Source organism: Malania oleifera, chromosome 4 (genome assembly GCF_029873635.1).
Source record: "Malania oleifera isolate guangnan ecotype guangnan chromosome 4, ASM2987363v1, whole genome shotgun sequence".
Classification (NCBI taxonomy): Eukaryota; Viridiplantae; Streptophyta; class Magnoliopsida; order Santalales; family Ximeniaceae; genus Malania; species Malania oleifera.
Genome location: NC_080420.1, coordinates 55,278,290 through 55,297,415, shown reverse-complemented (window position 1 = coordinate 55,297,415; position 19,126 = coordinate 55,278,290). Strand labels below are relative to the sequence as shown.

Genomic DNA, 19,126 nt, shown 5'->3' with positions numbered 1-19,126 from the left:
AGTTCCACCTACAACTGTAGTGCCCAGCAATGCATAAATGTTTCCATCCAACTTTTACCCTTTCATCACCGTTAGAGCACATTTACACACCTTCATAACTCCACTTTCAGATTTGTAAATGAATCCATTACAATCCAAAGTGCCTAATAAAATTAGACTCTTCCGTAGGTCTGGTATGTGTCTTACATCACATAGGGTTCTTATAGTACCATCAAACATCTTAGTTCTTATATTTCTTATTCCAATGATTTTACATGAAACATCATTTCCCATAAGAACATTACTTGAATTAACGGACCTGTAAGTGTTGAACTACTGCTTATTTGGAGTCATGTGGTAAGAACACGCTGAGTCTAGGATCCAAGAGTTCGTGAGGCGATCCAACCCTGATGAAACTGAAAGTATGTCACCATCACTACATTCTAAATTTCCTTCTTTAACTACATTTGTTGATTTTGAAGCGCTTTCTTGCCTTTCAACATTCCCTTTCTTCCATTCTGGACACTCTATTTTTATGTGCCCTTTTTTTACTGCGCTTATAATATCAGATATCCTTTTTCTTCTTGGTACAAGATCAGGACTTATTTTGATTTGATCCATTTCTGAATTTTTCTTTCCCATGTTTATGGTTACCCTTCACTACAAGCCCTTCATCGTGTGAAATTTCATTGCTAGCTTTCTTTCTTTGATGAAAGCCCAGCAACGCGCTTGTTACCTCTTCCAAATTCAGGGTTTCTTTACCCTATGTAAGATTTGTAATCAAGTTCTCATATGTGTGAGACACTAATAAGGAATTTAGTAGCATCAATGCCTTGTCATCTTACTCAAATTTCACAACAACCCGCATTAAATCACTTATGATTTGAATTAATGCGTTGATGTGTTGGTTCAAATCCGAACCTTTTGCTTAAGATAAAGTTTATTCGTAAGAGACTTAGACATGTATAGGCTTTCAAGCTTTTGCCAAACAGCCACAAGAGAATCCTTTTCGATGACGTGATATCATGTCATCGGCCAAATACAATCTGATAGTAGCCACAACCTTTGCCTCCAATTCCTTCCAATTTGCCTCATCCATGCCTTTCGGTTGAACTCCATACAAGGCCTTCACCATCCCTTACTACACAAGAAAATCCTTCACCCTTCTCTGCCACAAGCAGAAATTCCCAGTTCCATCAAACTTGGCAATGTCAAATTTCACAGACAAAGTACCTGAAGCCATTACAACAATGCTCTGATACCAATTTGTTGTATAAATTGTATTTGCATAGCATAATATTGAATCAATCAAATGCAGCAATCAATGAGTAAACAACACAACCATGCAGTGTGTATGAAAGCAATAGAAACACAAGGAATTACATGGTTTAGCAATGCCAACATCCACAGGAGCAATTGGCAAAGATTTATTACTATCTGGTGTCAAAGACACTTACAACATTACAAATACATCAAGAACAATGTATATATAAAGTTCTTGGAGGCTTTCCCTCCAAACCCCAACCAACTAACCATCCCTCTTTCAAAATTCAAAAATCTACACTAGGTTCCCAAACCAAACCGTTGATGCTTTCAGACAGAATGGAAATTATATGAAATTGGGTGCCAAACAGTCGACGGCTATAGTTAATTCGTCGACGGTTTCCCTGCTCCTCCACCAACACTTTGATTTTCTACTATGTTCTCTCTTTGTACATGTATCCTATTCAGTATATGAGCCATATATCACAATAATTTCATTACTTGTACAATTTCTTAGAAGAAGGAACTTGTGCAAATTCTAAATTTAGGGGTACTAATGAGAATTTCTTTTAAATCTTGGCTGATCCTCAGCTTTGCAAGGTTTGACGATTTATGCCTTACTGCACACAATTGCAGTGATTACTCTCTGCTTACCAAGCTTGGATTTCTTGTGAGAGAAAGTTGATGTATTCAACAACTTGACTTACTAAAATTGAATTTCTTGGTTAGGAATTTCGACAAGTGATAGTTGTCATTTCCTTGTTAAGTGTGGGAATATCCTCATGGTACATTATTTCGTAGAATATCCATAATCTTTGTTTGAAAGGTCTTCATAGAATGCCAATAAGTGAAGTAAAAATTTAGCAGATCAGTATATAATGAAAATCACTTCAAACTATGGATCTCATATGGTAGGATCCACATATATTATGATGGTTCCTACTATTTAGAGTGATTTTATTGGATAAGAAGAGTTGATGGGAGGACCATGTTGGTCCTTTCGGAGTACCTATCAATTAACATTGGAGAATCCCTTGACAACTCTCTAATGCCTGATTTAAAGTTTGCTTTACAAAACCTAGGCACATGTGTCTCCCCTTAACTTGTGCTCTTTTGAAAAGGCTTCAACATGAATTTGGTGGCATAAAAATTAAAGTTAATTCTTCAAAAATTCCTTCTCTATTCTAGGGAAGTAATTATTTTTCAGCACTAAAAATGGCGTATAGATGTTTAGAATTTGAGATTTCTGCATTGGATATTTCATGTTGAGAAAAGCGGGAAGGAATTTAGGATAGAAATTGATTCTTTTTGGGTATGTTTGGTTCAGTGAGTAAGTTAGATTAGGTTAGGCTAAGGATCCTTACCCCATGCATAATGCAACACACTAGTAGGATAAGATTGGACAAGAAGGGATAAGAAGGAGGGCCTTAGCCCATTCATTTTGAGTTGGGCAGTTGGTTCTCGAAAAAAAGCTTAGGGACCATTTGATGTCACTTTTAAGAATCATGAAAACGAAAATCAAAAAGGAAAAATTAAAAATAGAGACAGAAATAAAAAATTTAAAACTAGAGCAATTTGATTGGTTAATATAATTTGTACAACTAAAAAAAAATAAAAACTTAATTAGACAAATGCTCATTTAATTTTAACTTTAATTAAAAATTATGTATAAAATGAATGATTAATATACAAAATTTATATATATTGAAGTATATTATCAAAAAGTTACCAAAATGTTTAAAAACTACAAAATCTTATTTTAGTTTTATTCAAAAATAATTGAAAAAATGACAATTAAAACAAAAAAAAAATCAATGTAAATAAAGGCGTTATCATAATTTATTTGTTGACTATATAAAAAAGAAAATAGAAACTTCAAAGAGAAATAATTTGAAACCTACCTTTAGCTGCCACAACACCGCGACCCCGTTTATTTATTTATTATTATTTTGCTATTTTTCTCCTGTGAAATACTAAGATATTATCTTAAATGAGAAGTTAAAATTTCAAATATTTTAATTAGAAAATCTTGAATGAATCAGATGCCTCTAGGGGACATTGCGATCCTTTTATAAAAAATGGCTACGTATACTCCTAAAATATCACATTGTTCACGGAATGGAGCAGAGCAACACACAAGTTCATATGGTTGATGGGGACACTGCTCACAGATTTATATTATTTTTTATTTTCTGTGAGCTCTCCAATGGGTGTAAATTAAGAATGCCAGCTGGAATGTTCTCCTATACGGCAGAAGACTATAAAAGGTGGGGGTGTGTGTGTATGCATATCGGTTCTTTAGCATCCATCCTTCCTTCAATTGTAATGCATGAAAGAAAAGGAAAGCGAAGAGAGCAATAAAAGGCAGGCGAGGGTTGAGTTGCGTAGGTGCAACCGAGTGGGAATTGTGGCGTGAGCGCATGCGAAACCCCCCCAACTCCAGACTCCATTAAACCTCCACCCAGCTTGCCTTCCCTTCCTTCCAACGCCTCTCTCTCTCTCTCTCTCTCCAACCTCAACCCCAACCCCGGCCTCCACTGTCCCATTTTCCATTTTCCCATTTCCATTTCATACTCTCTCTCCCATGCCCATGGCTTCTTCTTCTCCCGCTCACGGCGAGCCCCAGGCACCCTCCGACATGCTGCAAAACGGGGGTACGTCCAGTCCACACGCACCTACGCACGCTGTTCGTTTTCTTCGTCGTCGTTAATCTAGCTATTCATTTTCATTTCTTTTATTGCAGACATTCCTCGTTTAGGAATTGAAGGTGATCTCAACGTTCTCCAAAAGCACGTCGCTTTCTTTGATCGAAACGGGGATGGAGTGGTGTATCCATGGGAGACTTTTCAAGGTTCCTCCCTCCTCATTCTCTTAATTAATGTTTTCTTCTGTATTTTAATTCGGCAGATAATTATCTTTTCTTTTGGTTAATTTTAGAAATACCATTAGCTTATAATTCTTTGCCAGGATTTCGAGCAATTGGAGCTGGCATTCCCTTGTCTACCGTCAGTGCTATTTTTATCAACGGTCTTCTCAGTCAGAAAACCCGCCCTGTACGCCCCACATTCTCTTTTTCTCTCTAACCCAATTTTTTTTTTTTTTCATGAGATAATAAGTTTTGCATAAATCGTTATAAAATATAATTTATAGTACAAATATCAGAAAGGCAAACAAAGTAAAAAGATAAATTTATCAGTTTAAATTGTTATTTTTTCTTTTTGTAAGGATCTTGTAAATTAATTAAAATAATATGTGTTTTTCATTGTCTTTAATTTTTAAATTACATAAATTATACTTTTAGAGTGTTGTTGTGCATGGCATGTGGATTGTGTGGTACAGCTCTTTATTATATTCCTCCTCCAATATGCACAACTTTTGGAAGCATACCTTATTTGCACACAAAGGCTTTGGTTCCTCGCTTTGCACGCCAAGTTTCCTCTCTCCTATATGTAACTAGGAATGAACATAATTCCATTAAAATCGAATTAATCGAGTAAATTCGATTCGATTAAAAATTTATTCAGTTTGGTTCCGTTTTCATGTTTATTGAATTTTGAATTTTGATTTTCGATTTGAGTTTTGAGTTCTGTTAATTCGGTTAACCGAATTAATCAAATACAATAAATAAATAATTATATATATATTAAAATATTAAATTGGTTAACCGATTTTGCCAAAATTTAGTTCGGTCGGTTTTGAGTTCGGTTAAATATGAAATTGTAGTCAATTCGGTCAATGAGATTTTTTAACCGATTTTTTTTGGTTAATTCGGTTAATTACCGAGCCGACCGAATGCTCACCCCTAATTATAACTGCTCTTTAAGCCATATTTGGTCCAATTTTATCTGCTTTATGTTCATTGATGTTAGGCGTATAAATTTATATTTAAAGTTGTACATGTGAAATAGACAAATTTGAATCTAAAATTATATAAAATCTAATTTAAGTTTAGGATTTGAAATTTATATTTTCAAATGCAACATTAAAGAATTTTAAAGTTACACTCAAAGCTAACAATCAACTTTGATGAGTAAGTTCAAAAAAATCAAGATTTTAAACCATGCATGTATCTAGAAGTTAGCTTTAATTTCAGTTTGAATCTTGATTCCGTGTGAATTTAGAGAAGATACAAGTAGTCTTTGGGTATGCGCCTTTAATTTAGATTCCTATGGCTTGCGACAAAATTTAATAAAATTTATTTTATCTAAATCTAAAACTTGAAATCTATACTCTCTAACGGGGATCATATAATATAATCTTATATTATATTTTGTCTAAATCTATATAAATTTAAATATTTTAAGGTGTCAATTCAACATTCCCCAAAGACAGAGGAGTTTATTATTAATTTTTGAATCAAAGCACACACATAACTTATTTAGGTTCAATTGCTTGTGATATTTGTTCGATTTTCAGGAGAAAAGTCTATTTCTATTCAAAATCTTTTCGACGTAGGGTCTTCGCCACGCCATTAAAATGAATGATAATTTCAGAGGACTCTTGATTTTTTGAGATGAGTGCTGAGAAATTTTTTTATACTGAAATACAAAATATAATTAAGTCAAAAAAAGGAAAAATTCCTACAAAAAGCAACATGATAATGTAAAGCAACCAAAATATTGTTGTCTTTCCTAACCCTAAGCATTATTTATTCCTATAAAAAGCAAGCGCAGAGTTGAATGGGCAATGGGTGGGAAGGGATTAGATGATCTCTTCACTTTATACAAACTTGAGAAGGAAGGCTAACATTTTTGATTTGATGGAAGCGTGGTTCTCGATGCACTCTGTTAAATCTTAATGATACGTTTAAAACAAGCAAAGGGCAAAATGTATTACGCAATCATTTGCACCATTGAGCTTTGGCATCATGGCAAATGGCTAGGCTCACCAACTTCCCTTAATTTGTATTATAAAAAATTTTGTGGGAGGAAAAAAAACATAATAAGACAAGAAAATTGTTTGTTATTTTGTTTTGTTTTAATGTAAAGCATTATTGAGAATAAAAAAAATTTCAAATATGAGTAAGAGTTGAGAGAAAATAAAATAATTTATTATTTTGTTATTTTCTCAACAATCAAATAAGACAAGGTTAGTTGTGGGAATTTTTTATCCCCAATTTTCTAAAGAATTATACAAATTTCAGCTTATTATTAGTTTTGGAGGATTTGTATTAAAAAACAAGGTAGAAATCAAGAGTTTGTTTAATTGTGCAAAACGTTTTTCATTATTGTTTGTAGATTTCAAAATAATTACAAAATGGGTAGCTTGTTTTGTCAATTTTCTAAAAATTTATAGAAGATAGTATGCGAGAATATGGATTTTGGGGTTTAAGTTTGGATTTGCGTGAATTTAAAAGAAATTCATTCATTATGGAGTTTGCTATATTAGTATTGCTACAATTATCAAATTTTTTTTTTTTGTATTCCTAGCATTCTAAATGTGGTACACAATGGCAACTAGGATGAGTTTGTTTTGGGTAGCAAACTGTCCTTTCTATGTTGATATTCTTTCTTTAACTTGGGGAAGTTTAAATTGTTTTGCAAGAAGAACCTTGCAGTAAACTTGGTCTGTGAAATCTCGACTCCAGAAAAATGGTCTTTGCATTTTGATTCTCTCCTAGTTGATAGATTGAAGACTTCTCCATTGGACAATTATCCAGTGTTTGAAGACTATTTCAAGATGCCATCTAAAGGATAATGGCAAATCTTGGAATATGACCTTTTAATTGTTCCAGAGAACTTTGTAATGAGAGACTCTTAATGAATGTTAGCTGTTCATGTATGAGATTTTTACTATTTTCTTACCCAAGAAAGTGGTACTATAAAAAAATGAGGTTGAGACAGAAATGTGGCAACTTCTTTGCTTTCCTAGACTACTTTGGAAGATCTTCTTGGCCATTTCCAATCAGAGTTGGCGATAATTCAAGAGACTTTGGCTTCCATAGGGAAGAAAAAGTCCTTGTTAAGTCCAACAAGCCATAAGAAAGCCTAGTCCAGGGCAAACACAAGCGCAACCATGACTAGGAAAGGACATGAAGGGGAAGGTGATGGTGGACGTTGTCCAACAGTAATTTTCCAATTTGAGTGCTCTTAGAGGGCTTAGATTTACAAGGAAAGAAGTACTACGCGTGGAACAACTCTTAGACTCATATCACTAGCAATTGTATAATCTTTAGGAACGATATTCAAAAGGTAATGAGTGAGTTGTAGCTAAAATTTATCAAGAAGAATAATGCCCGAATGTAGGTTGGTAAGGATCCTTGTCCCAAGTACGGGTGAATGTCTTAGTGGGGTTTTCAAACTCAGGTTGGTAAGAGTTGCCTACTAGTACAACAATTTAAATTGGCCTAGGGCGAAGGAACATGCACACTTAGGACTATAGTACTAGGAAGGTGAAGTGCTTATTGAGATGTAAGCTAGTATACTAAAAATAAAATTACAACATAGGTCATATTTGAATGAAAATCATGGTTACAAAGCAAAAAATATTTCGGTCACTAAATACCCTAAGTGAATATTGCTTCTACCATGACCTAGGTCCAAGAAATTGATTTTTAAGAGAATATAAAAATGACTAAAACTTGTGGGGAAGAAAGATTCTTAGGCCTTGTATTTCACTAAAACCTTAAGCACCTAGTATAAAGGTGGAGTTAAACAACTTGAGTTGTTAAGTAGAAAAGTAGAAGCCAACACAAGCCTTAGAACCTAGAAAGGACTAACTTTCCAAATAGAAAAAAAAAATTTAACACAAACTTAGGATCGGACTCTCTCATCATGTCTAGAACATATTTTTTTTCACACTTTCCTTGACTAGAGGAGTTTTACAGACTGAGCAAGCTTGATTACCTTACCTAAGATATTGTGGGTTTTACTAATGTGGCATATTGTTGAAGGTTGTATGTTTTTTTTAGCTACTTCCATGGTTCTCTAAGTGGGTGGATCCCCCATTACCATTTTAGCAGTTCCATTTCATAAGTTGTGCCACACCCTTGATTGACTTGGGTGTTTCTCCTAGGTCATTTGATCTGGTTTATATAGAAAAACACAATCTATTAGTGTATAGAAAAGTTAAAAGATTCATCAAATAACAAAAAGGTTTGTGTTCGAGATTAGAAGGTTGTTTACTTAGGATGGTGACAACGCATTGTTCAATATTTCTAGGCTTTAATCCTTAATAGGATGATAGTCCATAAATTTGATTAACATGTTTCAGTTTTCTATGTGATATCATAAACAATCATGAACAAAGAAAAAATATTTTAGAATTTAGTTATCTTGAAGGGTTAAGATCCACTTCTATGAGGCTAAGGCAAGTTTAATTATTCTAAGAAGTTTTGCTAGCACATGGAAGGGTGTGTTTTTCCTAGCCTTTGAAGGTATCTTCTATTAAAAACATGAGTTGTATGATGTTGTGTAGGTTGATTGAAAAAGCCAAGATGGAATTTGATCAATTTACTTATGTCCAAAGAGTTGTGCTTCAAGTTGGCAACTAGCCTAGATGGTTATTTGGTGGATATATGGTAGCTTGGTAAAGCTAGTCTTGGTTGATTTGGGTTGTTCTATTTCCTTAAAGGTTTTTATTTTTTATTTTTTTAATTTTTTTAAATATTATTTTTGCATTTTTCTTTGCTATGCTCTTCATAGCTAGAAACCATGTAGAATATGTCTTAGAAGAAGGTTTTGAAGGACCTTCACACGTATTTAAAGCCGAAGCTTTCACAGCATCCTTCAAATAGTATTGTTGCCTAAGCAACAATGTGTGGTGCTTTTAACTTGAACTGTGCCACTAAATCATAAGTAACTCAATTAAGAAGTGCATTGTGGTGATGCAAACAAATAATTGCATTTCAGATAACCACTCATTGACCTTAACCCATATATGATTGAATTGACTAAGCTAGGCTAAATTTTTAATTTAGTAGTTAGGGTTGTAAATTCCCACTAAAAACTTACTATTCTAAAGATAGTTAGCAGTGGCTTTGTGACTGGATATTTCTATTAATGAGCATACTTGCACAGATTTTGCATTGTCCTCTTATGACCATAAAAGGGCCTATAACAATAGGAATAAAGAGATACACTTTGAACTTCAAACCCAATCAAATAATCATTTGAATGAAGTACTTACATAAAGAATCTCTTAAGACTTCAAACACATTCTAAGCTTTGGAGGCTTCATGCTTGTTATTTGTTGAGTCATTTTTGTCTTTGAGCTTCAAATCTCTAAGCTTTCATCAATTCCTCTTTGGTATTCATGCTCTCATATTCTTTGAGCTTTCATATTTCTTTCACATGAAGTCTTGCAATGAGCTTTGCTTATACCTGAACTTGAGCTTGAAACACCTATTTCCTGAAGTATTTTTACTCACAAAAAAACATGTTAAATAATCTTTTATTTGTTATCATCAAAATAAGATTAGTAAGTCATGTTAGGCCAACAATATATATAAAGTTTGCGGAGGCTTTCCCTCTAAACTAGAACCAACTTAATGTCCCTCTTTCAAAATTCAAAAATCTGCACTGGGTTCCCGAGCCAAACCATCGACGATTTCAGATAGAATGGAAAGTGTCTAAAATTGGGTGCCAAAACGTCGATGGTTAGAGTCAATCAGTCAACGATTTCTCTATTGCCCCTTAGCACTTAGATTTTTCACTATGTTCTTTCCTTGTACGTGCATCACATTTAGTATATGAGCCACATATCACAACAATCTCCACCTTGGTGAGTGTACGCCCTTTAGGAGAATAAAAAACATAGTCTGCTACTCCATCTTGACCTTGGGAAATTATGTTGGGACCGTCTGCCTTCTAGAAACTAGAGACATGAAGTAAGTCCAAGCAATGCTTGAACTTTTTAATAGTAACCGACTTTGTCAAGATGTCCGCTGCGTTCTCAGATGTATGAACTTTCTCAAGTATAAGTTCACTTGAAGAAATCAACTCCCAGATCTTGTGGAACCTTACATCTATATGTTCGGTTCTAGTATGATACACTTGATTCTTCACCAAATAGATGACACTCTAGCTGTCACAATGCAACACAACTCCACCTTACTGTATACCCAGCTCCTTGACTAAACCAATAAGTCATAATGCTTCTTTTGCAGCTTTGGCGACTGCCATGTATTTAGACTTAGTTGTAGATAATGCCACTAGGGATTGTACTATGGACATCCAACAAATAGGTCCTCCCACAATGGTGAATACATAACCTGTTGTAGATATTCTATTATCCATATCCTTTGCATAATCAGCATCAACAAATCCACAACTGATGGACTACTCTGTTGCTTGTTGAACATGATGTTATAATTAGAAGTACCCCATAAGTTTTTCAAAATCCATTTAACGACTTCCTAATACTGTCTACCTGGATTATAAAGAAACTTACTCACCACACTTATTGTATTTGCCAAGTCTGGTCTTGTACACATCATGTCATACATTAAACTCCCCACAATATTAGCATAAGGGACCTCTGACATGTCTCAAATTTCATCATCCATCCTTGGGCATTCAGCGGTAGATAATTTAAAGTGATTCACTAAAGGTGTACATATCAGTTTTGCATCAGCAATGCTAAACCTTTCCAACACCTTCTCCATATAACCGCTCTGAGATAACCACAACCTCCCTGTAGTTTTATCTTGGCGAATCTCCATCCCAATTATTTTCTTGGCTGCACCAAGATCCTTTATGTCAAACTCTTTATGCAACAAAATCTTCAACTAATTTGCCTTAGTTATGTCCTTTGCAGCAATTAGCATGTCATCAACATACATAAAAAAGAAATTGAGAGAACCATCATCAAGATCTTTCACATACACGTAGCAATTATACTCTCACATTATTTAGCCTATTCGAATCATATAGGAGTCAAACTATTTGTACCATTGCCTCGGAGACCGTTTCAGCCCATAAAGAGATTTCTTCAATTTGCAAACTGAGTGCTCTTACCCGGGTTGACTGAATCCCTCTGACTGTACCATATAGATCTGCTCCTCCAAGTCACCATGGAGAAATGTTGTCTTCACGTCCATTTTTTCCAAATGTAAGTCATAATGAGCTACTAATCCCAACACTACCCTGATGGAAGTGTGTCAGACCACAGGTGAGAAGATTTCATCATAATCTACTCCCTTCTTCTGTGAGTACCCCTTTGCCACTAACCGTGCCTTGAATTTATCTCATTCCTTTTCTAAAATTGCTTCCCTTCTTCCCATACACCCATTTGCTGCCTATCACCCTCTTCCTATCTGGAAGCTTCACCAAATCCCAAGACTGATTCTTATGCAGTGACTCCATTTCCTCAATCATAGCACCCATCCACCTACTTTTCTCCTGGCTATGCACTGCCTCTTGAAAAGTAATTGGATCCTTGTAGTTGGTAATGAAAACATAGGATACCAGATCATAAAATCCATACATAGGCGGTGGTCTAATATTGCGTCTGGATCTCTGTATAGGAACATTTGTAGCTTTTTGGTTTCCCAAGCTAGAACCCCCTGCAACTGAGGGACCAAGATCATTGCCCTGAGTTTATAACTCCACCTCCACACAACATGCTCATCTCTGTTCCAGTTTTTTGGCTCCTATTTCCTTCATCATCTTGTTGAGTATGCTTCACCAAATCTTTCTCATTGAAAACTACATCTCTATTGATCACCACCTTGTTTGCCATTGGATCCCACTTGAACTCCTTCACACTTTTCTAATACCCTAGAAAAGTGTAGTGTCTCTCTCTTTACTTGATATATGTACATAGGCTGGATATCCAAATACCCTCAAGTCGGAGTAGTCTATCGAATTACTTGTCCATACATCCTCTGCCACTTTCCCATCTAGTGATGCTTTTGGTGATCGGTTTACTAAGAAACAAGCTATAATAATTGCCTTGACCCAGAAGTTCTTCACTAGCCCTATATTCAGCCTAAGATATCGAGCTCTCTTAACCAGAGTTTGTTTCATCCTTTTAGCTACACCATTTTTTTGTGGTGTTCAACGAACAGTGAAATGTCTCCTAAAGCCCTTCTGCGCAAAAAACTCCATGAACCTCAAATCACTGTACTCAGTTCCATTATCTGACCTAAGGCATTTAATTCTTCTCCCTGTCTGGTTTTCCACTTTAGCTTTCCACAATTTAAACTTGGCAAAATGTATCAAACTTGTGCCATATGAAGTACACCCAGACCTTCTATGAGTAGTTGTCAATAAAAATCACAAAATACACATGTCCTCCCCATGATGCTACTCTCATTGGTCTTCAAACATCAGAATGTATGTAATCAAGAGTACCTTCTATATTGTGTATAACTGTTTGAATTGCACCCTATTCTGCTTCCCAAGAACACAAAACTTACAGAAGTTTAGCTTACTTGTTTTCATACCCTTCAAGAGTTCCTCTTATGAAGTTTTTTCATGTCATGCTCACCCATATGCCCTATACGCATATGTCACAAAACAGTGTAATCAAATTCAGAATCTACGGCTGCAGCTCCACCTACAATTGTAGTGCCCAACAATGTATAAATGTCTCCATCTAACTTTTTTCCTTTCATCATCGTTAGAGCGCCTTTACACACCTTCATGACTCCACTTTCAGACTTGTAATCGAATCCATTACAGTTCAAAGTGCCTAATGAAATTAAATTCTTCCGTAGGTCCGGAATGTGTTTTACATCACGTAGGGTTCTTACAAAACCATCAAACATTTTAATTCGTACATTTCCTATTCCAATGATTTTACATGAAACATCATTGTCCATAAGGACTGAACCTGAATTAACCAACCTATAAGTGTTGAGCCACTCCTTATTTAGAGTCATGTGATAAGAACATGCCGAGTCTAGGATCCAAGAGTTCGTGAGGCGATTCGACCCCGACGAAATTGAAAGTATGTCACCATCACTGTATTATGAATTTCCTTCTTCAATTACATTTGATGGTTTTGAAGTGCCTTCTTGCTTTTCAGCATTCCCTTTCTTTCATTTCGGACACTCAAGTTTTATGTGCCCTTTTTTATCGCGCTTAAAACACCAGATATCCTTTTCTTCTTGGATTGAGATCGAGACTTATTTCAATTCGATCCATTTTTGAATTTTTCTCTCCCACGTTCATGGTTACCTTTCACCACAAGCCCTTCATCATGTGAAATTTTGTCGTTGACTTTCTTTCTTTGATGAAAGCCTCGCAATGCACTTGTTACCTCTTCCGAATTCCGAGTTTCTTTACCCCATGTAAGAGTCATAACTAAGTTCTCATACGTGTGAGACGCTGGAAGGGAATTCAGTAGCATCAATGCCTTGTCACCTTCCTCAAATTTTACATCAATTTGCATTAAATCACTTATGATTTGATTGAATGCGTTGATGTGTTGGTTCAAATCCAAACCTTTCATCATCTTAAGCCAATATAACCTTTGCTTAAGAAAGAGTTTATTCGTAAGAGACATAGACGTGTACCGAATTTTAAGCTTTTACCAAACAATCGCAGGAGAATCCTCTTCCATAACGTGATACAACATGTCATCGGCCAAACGCAATCTGATAGTAGCCACAAGATTTGCCTCCAATTCCTTCCAATATACCTCATATATGCCTTCCAGTTGAACACAATACAAAGCCTTCACCATCCCTTATTGCACAAGTAAATCCTTTACCCTTCTCTACCACAAACCGAAATTCCTGGTTTCATCAAACTTGACAGCGCCAAATTTCACAGATGAAGTACCCAAACCCATTACAACAATGCTCTGATACCAATTTGTTGTATATATTGTATTTGCACAATGAAATATTAAATCAATCAAATAAAACAATCATTGAAAGAATAATTACAGAACACAACCACATAGTATGTATAAAAGCAATAGAAACAACACAAAGAATTACATGGTTTGGTAATGTCTATATCCACGGGAGCAATCGACAATGAATTCTTACTATCTGGTGTCAAAGAGACTTACAACACTTACTACATTACAAATACATCAAGAACAATGTATATATAAAGTCCTCAGAGGCTTTCTCTCCAAACCCCAACCAACTTAACGTCCCTCTTTTAAAATTTAAAAACCTGTGCTGGGTTCCTGATCCAAACTATCGACGAATTGGCCCAAACCATTGATGGTTTCAGACAGAATGAAAATTGTCTGAAATTGGGTGCCAAATCGTCGATGGTCAGAGTCAATCCGTCAACGATTTCCCTGCTACTCCTCAACACTTAGATTTTCTACTATGTTATCTCCTTGTAGATGCATCCCATATAGTATATGAGCCACATATCACAACACTTAAGCATATGAAGAAACAATCTTATACAATGCTTATGAGGCTGCAAAACTTATTTCTTTGAAATTAAAAAGGTTGTTTATCACTAGCCAAGATTTGTACATCATGTGTACAAAGCTACATCACTAGTTTCTTGTTGTATTTATACTTTATATATTTTGTTTTTTATGAGAAGTCAAATGATGATATGTGGGGTAGTTAGAAACGAAAAATATTTGGCTGAAATGTGTTCAACCAAGATGGATTGGTTCTTGGGAATATGGAAGAATGGAAGTATAAGTCTTGAAAAAATGTCCCAGTATGTATCATCGAAATAGAGATACTAAAATTAACATAATCAATCAATGACTATCTAAAAGTATATTATGGATTGAGCAAGCAACATAAGCCTCAAGAGAATGATAGAATATTGTACTAAAAGGATGTTTATAAAGATCAATCTATACGATCACTACATTTGAAGGTATTTTAAGTCGATCAATGGTAAAACAATTCAAGTAGAACTAAATATCATTACAAAATATTTAATCTCTCTCTCTCTCTCTCTCTCTCTCTCTCTCTCTCTCTCTCTCTTTCTCACACACACACACACACACACACACAATTTTTATTATTATCTTATACTTTTCCCAAATCAAAAAATCCTATCAAGTTTATATTTTACATTTATTGTGGCAATATATGTCTCTAGCTCCTGCCCTTTTTCAGGACTCATTCTTCTTCCCTTTGCTCCCAGCAATAGCTTTTTTTTTTTCTCTCAATGCAGTTCCCAAACCTAGTTATTTCTCCTCTCTCTCTCTCTCTCTCTCTCTCTCACACACACACACACACACACACACACACACACACACATTTATATGTTCTTTTGTTCTTCTTACCTTATCTTGTTTTCTTTTGTATTATTCTTCATTATTGTGGACTGAAACATAATCTACTCCCAATATACTCCCTTACCTAGCCTTGAGCAAAACTAAAACGTTGTGCAAGGATTTATGACAATAATGGATTACTTGTGGATATATAATATTTATTTTTTTATTAGCATTACCTTCACTATTCAACTATTATTTTTATAGAGATATTTTAATGATGTCATAATGGTGTAAAACACAATTAATTACTTATGAACACAATCATGATAAGCTAACCTAACATGTGGTATTGCGTATTTGGGTTGCATAGGGCAAGTTCCCGTCGTTGCTCTTCCCAATTGAGGTAAAGAACATCCACAGAGCCAAACATGGAAGTGACTCTGGAGTCTATGATGCAGAAGGAAGGTATTTCTTTAATAGACTAATTACTTAGAAGGTTGGAATTTCAGGAATCACAAATTTTATGGCAATATATCAAAATCGAAATCCTTCCATGTCAAACCACAAGTATGACTGTAAGAAATTTGCATAAACAAGTTTAAAATGCACATCTTGCACTGGAGAATCTATTGCCATCTCTTGATTTTCTTAGATATCTCTGCATAGTTTGAGGGGCAGCCTCACTATACCACTTCAACATAATGCAAGTTCTTCCCATCATGGTTGCTTGTACACAAGGCCTGTACTTACTAAAAGACCATGCAACTAGAGGAGGTGCAACTATATTTGACCCAATATTTGCAGCCACATTCACCAATCACACTATGCTTAAAATAAATACTTTGGAGCATTTGACATTCATTTAAATATGGGTTTAAGAACATCACACTGCCAGTCCATTAAGGATGAAATATTTAACATTGGTTAGGGTATGATCTAAACTTGCAATCTCTTGACAGGCTTTTTACTCATCGTTGTACCTTCTCCTTCCATTTGGTCAAAAAATTGTTTCCCTCCACTTTCCTTTTCTACTTTTATTAAGTGGATTTTAATTTTTGATTTTAGGTTTGTTCCTTTAGCATTTGAAGAGATTTTCAAGAAACATGCACGTACAAAGCCCACTGCATTGACATCAGAAGAACTAATGGCAATGCTAAAGGCCAACAGGGTCCCCAAGGACTATAAGGGATGGTGAGTATTAGCAATATTCATGCTCATTTAATTGTGAAAAATAGTATCTTATATTTCACTCTTAGTTTTTTAAAGAATTATAATAACACCAATTTTTATTTTATTTTATTTTTCAAGATTTGTATTACATAGATAGAAAACAAAGGATCGATTTGTTTAGATGCCTAAAATATTTTTTATTATTCTCTTCTAGATTTCCAAATAATTACAGAATTAACACACCTTTTTTCCTTTCTAGTTTCCAAAAATTACATAAGAAATTAATATCTAGACAAAAATGAAAAGATGTATTTGGACCTTCTTATTGAAATTTAGAAAATTGAAAAACAAAGTAGCAATTTTATATTTATTAAAAATTTGAATAGAAAACAAAACTATATCCCACAAGTGGAAAACCTTTTTAGGGTTTTATAATTATCTGTACAAATGTTATAATACCGAAAAAAGAGTTGAATATTTTAATTTGTAAATATTTGTTTTCGCAAGGCCCTTAAGTTATTTTGAACATATGCAATTAACTAAGACCTTATTCGATTTAGGGATTTTACTCAAAAAAAGAAAAGCAAAAGAAAATGAGGAAAAAAATGAATCTTCCATCCTTGCTTTCTCCCTTTATATGAGATCTTTTTATATTATAATTATTTTTAATATAAATTAACGTTGATATTTTCATAAAAAAATTATTTAAACGCTGGAAATGTTTGGGATTGGTGGGATAGGTTTGCTGCGTGGACAGAATGGAGGACCTTGTATTCCCTCTGCAAGGACAAGGATGGTCTTCTACAGAAAGACACCGTAAGAGCAGTTTATGATGGAAGCTTGTTTGAGAAAATGCAAAAGGAGAGACAATCGGGTCAGAAGAAAGCATAGAAAAAGAAAAGAAAACTTCTTTTTAATTTAGATATTTTATATATCCCCAAATGAATTTGATTGAATGAAAGAAACTTTATTTATTTTGATGTAGTAGTGCTGCTTCTAGCTTGGCTGGTTAGATGATCTTGAATTATAAATTTAAATTGGCATGCATACGTGTAGAGATTATACAAGTGTTTAATGAAATTGTTTAAATGATATAAGCCATTTAAGAATGGCATGTTATCTTTATAGTGCTTTGTTTTGGCTGTTACAATTATTTGGGGACAGCATTTTTTGTCTTCTTATTTTGGATTTTATGGAAGGATGTTTGAAAAATGAGCATAAATTTGATGTGATTAGATACGAAAAAATTGATGAAGGCTCATTTGGATCAAGAATTTTGTTGGAGAAACAAAAAGGAATGAAAAAAAATTAGAACAAAATTCATTTTTATTATATTTTGGCAAAAGATATTCTCCTTCCCTGAGGTTTGACAAAAGTATAGAGACCTTTTCTGAGGTTTCAAAAATACTACCGACCTTCATTGATATTTGTCAAAAAGATACAGGTCTCCCCTTAGAAAATTTATCTTTTTTACAAAATACAAGGGAAAGTTTGTGCCTTTTTTGCAAACCTCGGGGGAGGTCTGAAATTTTTGAAACCTCAGGTGTGGTCCTTGAAATTCTTGAAACCTCAGGGAGTTTATTGTCTTTTTGTTAAACTTCGAGGGAGGTTAATGTCTTTTGTTCTTATATTTTCCTTTTATATCAAATAGAATTATGAATACAAATTTGATTTGAAATAATTACAATAAAAAAAAATTTGAATGTTTATGTACTTTTCTTGATAACCAAACATAATTTTTTTTTCTCCATATTTTCCTTTTTTTTTTTTTTTTTTTTTCATATTTTTTCAAATTCCAAACTAGACATAAATAATACAAGTGAGTGTGAGTGAGTGGTGCATGTACGCATTGTAATGTCTTTAGGCCCAATACTAGTGAGATATTGTCCATTTTGATCTACTAGTCTCACATATTTTGTTCTGTAAAAGGTGCTTCACATAATTGAAACCCAAACCATCCTTATGTGCCCAAGATCTTCCTAATATACATTTAATGTGACATCATGACAAGTTCTCCTATCTGATCTCTGACGCTTTCGTCAGAGTGACTTACACCTCTTTGTAAGATTCACCCACATGATGGTACCCTTAGGGTAGCTCTAGCACCAAATGTAATGGTCTTGGGCCCAACTCTGGTGTATTATCTACTTTGACCCACTAGCCTTATGAGTTTGCCCTATAAAAGGTGTCTTATATAATTGAAGTCCAAACCATTCTTGTAAGTCCAATATCTTTCTAGTACACATTTGATGTAAGAATACGTAATAAAATTTTAAGATTTTAATAGTGGTACAAACCCACAGCGTGCACGAGTTTTCATTTGTTTTCATAGAAAAGTAAATTTAGTTAAAAATTATTAATAATAGATTTTAATTATTAATGCATTTATATTTTCATGCAAAAGATATTTTTATTAATAACTTATTAGATACAAACAATGGCATTAATTGAATATTAGACATTTGACTATTTCTCACTCAAGTTAAGTAATAGAAGTGATTTCCTTTTTCTAATTTAAAAGAGTTTGTCTCAACTGCAGTCCTCCTATCTATGCCCGACTTCTTTACTGACTTCCATGAATTTTATCTATTTTACTCATTTTCCTCAATCTTTT

The 19,126-nt window shown here is 34.3% G+C and overlaps 1 protein-coding gene across 1 annotated transcript; it reads left to right on the top strand.

Moving 5' to 3' along the window:
- The first annotated feature begins 3,531 nt into the window (after positions 1-3,531).
- LOC131153313 (probable peroxygenase 4) lies at positions 3,532-17,634 on the top strand. The gene is made up of 6 exons (XM_058105531.1): positions 3,532-3,896; positions 3,986-4,093; positions 4,210-4,295; positions 15,713-15,807; positions 16,408-16,533; positions 17,253-17,634. The coding sequence occupies exons 1-6, from the start codon at positions 3,827-3,829 to the stop codon at positions 17,401-17,403; spliced, it is 636 nt and encodes a 211-aa protein (XP_057961514.1). The 5' UTR covers positions 3,532-3,826; the 3' UTR covers positions 17,404-17,634.
- Positions 17,635-19,126: the final 1,492 nt, after the last annotated feature.

Excerpts from the sequence above, each read along its gene's own strand:
- LOC131153313 (XM_058105531.1), top strand. The coding sequence starts at position 3,827 with ATGCCCATGGCTTCTTCTTCTCCCGCTCACGGCGAGCCCCAGGCACCC. Across the intron at positions 3,897-3,985 it reads CGACATGCTGCAAAACGGGG|ACATTCCTCGTTTAGGAATT; the intron begins GTACGTCCAGTC and ends CTTTTATTGCAG. Across the intron at positions 4,094-4,209 it reads TCCATGGGAGACTTTTCAAG|GATTTCGAGCAATTGGAGCT; the intron begins GTTCCTCCCTCC and ends ATTCTTTGCCAG.